The 7697-nt window shown below is 45.4% G+C and overlaps 1 protein-coding gene across 1 annotated transcript; it reads left to right on the top strand.

Annotated features, from left to right (window-relative positions):
* The first annotated feature begins 3524 nt into the window (after positions 1-3524).
* Pmar_PMAR014482 (hypothetical protein) lies at positions 3525-4333 on the top strand. Its single transcript, XM_002782633.1, has one exon. The coding sequence runs from the start codon at positions 3566-3568 to the stop codon at positions 3845-3847; it is 282 nt and encodes a 93-aa protein (XP_002782679.1). The 5' UTR covers positions 3525-3565; the 3' UTR covers positions 3848-4333.
* The last annotated feature ends 3364 nt before the right edge of the window (positions 4334-7697 follow it).

Raw genomic sequence — 7697 nt, 5'->3', positions numbered from 1 at the left:
ACGAGTTTGAGGTTGGAGCCTCATCCTCGTTCCTGGCAGGGATACCTTAACCAAGCGCTCGAAGATTCCTGACATTATGAATCATAATTTATGATCGGTAGTGACGTTCAATTACTGACCAGTGAAGTGGGGACAAATATCTCTGTACGTGCATAATTTGTGTTGGCCGCACAGTAGTATGGCATAACGCGAGCAGCGTGCCAATGTTGAGCTGGCATTGTCAGTATTCCTTTAGCGCTCAGGCATTCCATCTTCATCACATTAAGCTCGTATGAAGTTACCCCCCAGTCTGGCCATCCTGCTCGTCTTGGGTGTTGTTAACGGTGATGTTCACGTGGATGATGCTGGAAAGATCATCTCCGAGATGATGATGGATAAGCAGGTCGATAATGGCGGTCATGTGTCCGAATCTGTCACCAACCAGGACTCGCCTAACAACCTTAGCGATCCATTTTCATGTGCTGCGTGCGAAACCTGCAAAGCGGTTGCGTATATTCCGCCCGTGTGCTGGGCTATAAACATTGCATGTGGCGATCACTGCGAGGATTGTTGCTGACATTCGATGTCCTGTAGGCATTGTCTTCGGCTGCCCCGCATGCCAAAAGGACTCTCTCCTTCATATTCTGACATAACTGTATAATCCGATATTCATTTCTTTAGTTGGATATTGTCGGTTCAAGAATGTCATCTGATGCAAGAGCCAGTTTCCTAGCCGGGTCCCAGGATGCTATCTCTGGTCACGGCAATCTTCCAGAATGTATGACACGATGTTGCTGAGCATGCATCTGCTCACGAGATGCTTAGTATACCGTTCACTGAACGGCGTTCAGTCTTTCTTTATTCGCCTTCTTGTACCAGCTGATATGCATTGTATGCGCTAAGGTTGATTACAGCATATGGCAATTGATGTTATTGTTGTAAAACCTTGAAGGCTCTTCACAGATCGCATTGTCGTGTTCCATGTGAACCATCCAGAAATCTATTCGGCGAATAGAGCCACTACGTCCAACGGACATTGTCCGCGGATAAAGAACCTACATACAGGAGTGAGGACACTGGTTAAGTGACTGGGTTTACAGAAATGCAATATATTAACGAATAAGGAAGTAAATTCAGCGACGCGACTCGAGTGAGTGTTTCAGTTTGGTGAGCAAGGCCTACAATTTCATGATCGAAGAAGTTGATTTCCAGGTATTAAACTCCCTAGCAGCGTATAGTGGAGAATGTTTAGTCTTACAGAGTTAGGGAACTCGACACTATGTCAATTAGTTGGATATCAAATCAGAGTCTTAGCTTCAAGGCAGCTAGTAGAGTGTAGCTGAAGAGTAGAGGGGGTTGGTCTACATCGCAGTGCTTGTCAGTTGAGGAAATCCTCAGCCGGCAAGTGCTTAGTCACTATAAGTCCCACCTAGGTGGTACTATAGTGCTCCTCTACTCGAGCAAAAGAAGAAAAATATGTATATAAATTGATATATTTGGTCTTAAGTAGTTATCCACAATAGCCTTACTAGCTCAAATTGTGCGACTTATCGCACCACTCAGCTATTGTGTTTTCCAGTTCAGTTCGGTTGTGTGGCTTGTCGCCCATACTTCTGCCGCTTGGCTCGTTTAAACGCCACTCCTGCTACGAAGAGCTCAACGTCTACAAGTCATCACCGTCCATATCAGAAAATATGACTGTTATTACGGAAATTTCTTTCCGGGTAATACCCGGTAAGAAATTACCGGGTACCTGTAATTAACAATTAGACCGGTATACCTGGCCTTCTTGTTACGGTACATACTCGGCAGGTATGTACTGTAACAAGTAGACCACTTTTAGTGGGTCAGTGTGCCGTATTCTGAGCGTCCTAGGTGTCCTCATAATGATGTTTCTTATGACTTCTAGATGTCATTTGGAACGAAGCGAGCTGTGTTGAAAAGTTCACTTACAGTGATAGCGATACAAATACTTTAATTAAGGCATGGATACCTAACTGAACCTGCCCGTTGCCGCTATCATACATAAACTACAGTATCGCTCACCCGCGATATCACGACTATGCGAGAGAGGCATGATGCCTCTCTGTGTCAGGCATCACAAGAATATCCTTGGATAATTTTCATCATGTATTCGGTATCGCTCTTCGGAAGAGCCTCTTCCGGCGGAGAAGCGCGACCAGATACATGATGGAGCTTCTCGGATGGAAGTTGGACTTGTTTTGCGTCTTCATGAACATGACGGAGTCATCTCGAAGGTCAGCGCTCTCATAAGCGGCACGATCGTGTGAAGTTCACATTGTTAATTCATAAGTCAATAATTTTCCAGTTGACTGATAGGGTATCTCGTGGTTCTCCATCCGGGCGGTTGATATCCACGAACCACACCTTCTCGAGTCGCATAGATCAACTTCTCGAGAGAAATGAAGAAAAGTAAAAACGTCTCGCTCGATTACTTATCATGCATCGGTCCGATGCCACTGAAATCCGTTCGTGCCCTCACGGAATTTCAGTGAGCTGTGCCTCATGGCCAGCGCATAATGGATGGTTCACTGAGCATGTGTCGAGCATATCTTTCTTTTGTCGTAGCTGCTGTATATCGGTTTCAATTTTCTAGGATTGCCTGAGGGTTGTTCGCCGTAGCAGTCTTTCTGATCATCGACGGGTTTCAGTTCAACTGAGTTGATTATTATTATGACATCCACTTTTTCTTTGCTCGTTAGAGTCTCCGTCCTTGGAGTGGCCCACTGAGTGGGGAAACATTGACCATTCTTGGACGGATAACGTAGGCGAACTCTCATTGAGCGTTTTCAGTTTGCTCATAGCTTTGTAAGCTAAGCATGCCGCTATCAGTTTCCTTCTTAATACGGAGATAAGACTCGCAGCTCCAGGGGCCTGGCAAATGAGCTCTGTCATCAGCTGGGCGGGCCTGAATCAGAGTCTGATTATCAGACCGCCTGATATAACAGGTTTCGGAAGTTTTGACGATTGCGCTCACCAGAACCACAAAATCCGATTTTGTGTTTGTGGTTCTGCCCTTACCGTCAGTTCGTCATACAAGTGAGGGTTGTGTACCTATTGTGCGCAGCCACACGTGAGACATTCGTGCATGACAGCCACAGACAGCAAGCAGCATTGCCACTAATTATCAGCTACCGTTATTGCCACCAATCCCTAATCCCTGTAGCTGGAGGATTCACGATGAAACTTGTGTTGAAACATTCACCATACATGCGGCGAAGCTTGAATGGAATAACACATAATGCGTTACACATTCCTTGGGCAATAACTTTGTGACCGTATAGGGCTTCGATTTTCATGTGGGATTATACTAATCTAAGGAGAAGTCTCATCTTCATTCCTGGCAACTTGCCAGTGACAAGAGTACCTTGAGCAAGCGCTTGACAATTCCTGACATTATGATTGGTAAGGACGTTCGCTCACTGACCAGTGAGGGCAGATGCCTCTGCACGTGCATAATTTGTGTGGGCCGCACAATGCGGGGCACGACTCGTGCCGATGCTAGGCTGGCATTGTCAGTATTTCTTGAGTGTTCAAGGTATTCCATCTTCATCACAGTAATCTCATGAAGTTACCCACCATTCCGACTATCCTGCTCATCTTGAGTGTTGTTAACGGTGATGCCCACCTGGCTGGTACGGGGAAGATCAACTCCGACATCATGATGGATATGCAGGCCGATAATGGCGGTCATGTGTCCGAATTTGACCTCGAACAAAACTCGCCTAACAACCTTGAAGATGAAGTTCAGTGTGCGGTGTGTGAATCCTGCAAGGTATTTCCATGGCTAGACATCTGCCCGGCTATACAAGACATCTGCGACGATGACTGCGGACGTTGTTGCTGACATTTGGTGTCTTGTAGACATAGCCTTCGGCTGTCCAACGAGCCGGAAGTACTTTATGCTTCATGTTCTGACATAATTGTATAATCCAACCGATTTCCATTTCTTTCGCTGAGTCGCTAGTCGCGTCGGTTCGAGAGTCTCGAATCAAGGCTGTTATCTGATGCAACAGCCAATCTTCTGGCCGTGTCCAAGGATGCTATCTCTGGTTACGGCAAACTTCCAGATTGTACGAAACGATGTTGCTGAGCATGCATCTGCTCACGAGGTCCTTAGACTGCCGCTCAATCTCTTTCTATACCTTCTTGTAACAGCTGATATGTGCTGTACGCGCTATGGTGGATTTATAGCGTATAGCTTTCAATGTTCTTGTTGTCAAAGCTTCTGTATACCTTCTAGTCCCAGCTGATATGTGCTGTACGCGCTATGGTGGATTTATAGCGTATAGCTTTTAATGTTCTTGATGTCGAAACTTACAGGCCCTTCACAAATCGCATTGTCGTGTTCCGTCTAATTCATTCAGAAATCTTTCTGACGAATAGGGCCACTACGTCCGAATGACATTGGGCCTGTTTCACAAGGATACTTAATTTAAGGCGCCTTAAATATAGGAGCAACTCAAGGAGCTACTTAAGGTATACTCAAGCAGTACTCAACTCATTTCACAACGTTTAGGAGCAACTTAAGGAGCTCCTTAACTTAAGGCGTACTTAAGTATCTACTTAATCATGGTTACAGGTATAGAATAGAGTTACATTTAAATTTTTGTGGTGTAAATGCTCGAGTGGTCAGGTTGCCCATTCACTATACGGTCGACGCAGGTTCGAAGCAGAGGTGTGTTGTTTCCGTGGTCGTTTACTGTTTCGCATTGCGAAATTAGCAACTACTCTCCTCGATCATGGATAAGGTATCAGTGGTAAGTTACCATTGATAACGAGACTGCAAGGGGAGCTGCATTCCCACGAATTACTATGTTAGCTAAAAATTCTTGCCTAGAATAAGTCACTCAACGGTCCGCTAACTTAGCGCCGCTAAGAGGAAAATATACTCATGTGAACTCAACGGATACGCAAATCATCGAAATATCACTAAGTCGCTGCAACTATCTGCGAACGTAGCTCTTACGAAGAGCGTTCCCGACACCATCCACGGGGGCATCTGGGTCAATCAGAGTTATTCGAGATGACTGTGATTGACCCAGATCCTCATCTCCTGCTCACAAGCAGCGAACATTGCCTCTTCGACGTTTTGTAGTGGCTGATTCTTAAAGCCTTCAAGTTAAAGGTGATCATATTGTGAAGTTCGGTTCGGATTTTGCTGCGTCAAAGAAATGAACTCTTGGCTCGATTTCTTTGCCTCTCTGGACAAGTGGGAGAGCACAGTGGCATTCGTAAGGTCTCCGGTTCGACCCCTGTGGGGTGCAGTATTCGAACACGGTACTTAAGTATCTGTTTAGGTAGGGTCGGCTCTACCTTAATTAAATTTAAGGAATACTTAAGTTGCTCCTTAAGTACGCATGTTGTGAAATGCTCCTCGTAAATACTTAAGTAAATGCACAGAAACTTAAGGCGCCTTAAGTATTCCTAAACTTAAGGCGCCTTAACGTGCTTACTTAAGTAGTGAAATAGGATGTCCTAATTACTCAAGGTATACTTAAGGCGTTACTTAAGTTTAAGGCGCAGTTTGCTCCTATGAAACAGGCCCATTGTCCGCGGATAAGGAACCTGCATACAGGAGTAAGGACACCTTTTTGTGGAGACAGAATCATACACGTCCGAAATGGTGAATTATACGAGTGCATCTCGTCGAGTCGCAAGTGAAACATTCATCGACCTTAACAAATCAACATTAAAGCTCTCCTTTGGCACTTGTACGCCACAGAATCATTTGCACGCCTGTTGGACCGCCCTAGAGCTGTCCGAGAGCTATGCACATAGTGGAACACTTCCAACTTGAAACCTGTGGATTTTGTGACGTCTTCCTCACGTGCTGAGTCCTATTTCTGATAACCCAGCCAATTGGCATAATGCTTCCGAATCGAGAGTCTCGATTCACACAACAGAGAGCGCCCAGCGTTTTGGCGATGCTTTGAGACGATATCTCGGATCCTGGGAGAAAGGGATATTAATTTTTTTTGTTTACTCTTGTGGATGGGGAAGGATGTAGATTGGCTTACAAAGCCGGTGTTCTTCATAAAACAGTCCTATGTTGACTGCTAGGACGATAATTCGACGAGATGAGCGTCCGAGTTATCGGAGCCCTCGGATTCCGAGGTACACATGGTATAGCATCTATGCTCTAGTTTGGGAAAGTAATGAACGGGTTACGTGCAGTAGTTCAGAGAATGGTGTATTATCGTGGATATCATATCCAGGATATGACTACCTGATGAATCAGGATTAGCACAGGAACCAGCCTACATCTTGTGTAAGATATCGCGCTCAACTCAATTGAGGGTGAATCCATCGCAGCTTCACGCAACTCAATCTCTCGATGTATATGGAGATACTAGTTTCAGCTGTAATCTGGCTATCTATGTCTGTGGATGTAATCAGAAATGGCGCTTCAAGACTCGTTTTCTCAATTTGAGTGACATCTGTCCGTCAACCGGACAGTTGGTTGGGAATGTGGGAGAGGACCGAACACTATGAACCCGAAGCCCAAACCCTCTCCGGGTTTTACCTTGGGCCATAGATTCACAGATCATGTTTGGTCACACTAACTTTGTCACGGAATATGGCCCATGTTTCCTGACAGATATTAGTGTCCCCCAACCAACTTGGGACAAGACTAAAAAAGGAAGGAACGAGACTGCCAGTCTCAGACTGATTCATGGGTGGAACCATCTCGGTCTCACAACATACGGTTCGATCGATAACACCAGAATACACCAACATATTTCTTGATTAACGGAATGAGTTAACGAATGTAGTGTCTGTGAAATCCCAGGAAGGAGGTATCACCAAGCGCACGCCCATACAAACGCAACGCGCTCTAAGATTGGGACACAATTGTGTAACGCTGAAGCACCTTAGCGAATCATGAATGGGAAATCGATCACTAGAGTAAAATTGTAGTTCGCAATAGAATTATGGCTTTCAATGAGAGCTGAGCTACTTGCGAACATGACCGTAGGTATCGGTCTACAAGGGAATTCTGAGATTTTAACCTACCCACTACCAACCCTGAGTACGGCGATGTCAATCGCCAGTGACGTATGGATGGTATACTACCAGAACACCTGTAGTACTGTACTACTAGTACAGGCTTTTCACTTGATGACCATAATTGGCCCGATTGGACGGTTAGATAGACTATACAACATGATGTCGATCGTTTTAACCCATTTTATTTGACATCATGTGTCGCCGACGATTAGGCGGCGAAGGGTCCCATATTCACAAACTATGGTCACACAAGTGAGTATTATCTCCTAGTTTGACCATCCAAGACCTACAGCAGTCTCAAACTCACTGGCGCTATGACATGGAAAACCGAAACTAACTCGCCATAGAGTCACAAGGCTCGTGTTCGGGTTTCATGTTTACGAAGCCGGACACAGCTGTCCGGTCCTATCATGTTCCTGGGATCAATATGAAGGCATCGCCGTACTCAAGGAACTATTTTAAATTGAAAAAAATTCTAGCCCGTCGAGGAGACCTATCGACCACTATGGCCGTACCCAAACTGCGTTGGTAGCCACTCATGGCCTGATTCATGAAAGCTTAGCGTTCGATCATAGCTCTGGAGCACCCGAAACCGTTAGATGGGCGCGCGCATTTCGATTGTGTTACTTGTCTGTATCGAGGGCAACCCTCCTTACGCGGTATTTCACTCACGCTACAGTACTGTT

Source organism: Perkinsus marinus, assembly GCF_000006405.1.
Source record: "Perkinsus marinus ATCC 50983 genomic scaffold scf_1104296938744, whole genome shotgun sequence".
Taxonomy (NCBI): domain Eukaryota; phylum Perkinsozoa; order Perkinsida; family Perkinsidae; genus Perkinsus; species Perkinsus marinus.
This window is presented reverse-complemented; position numbering and strand designations above follow the sequence as displayed.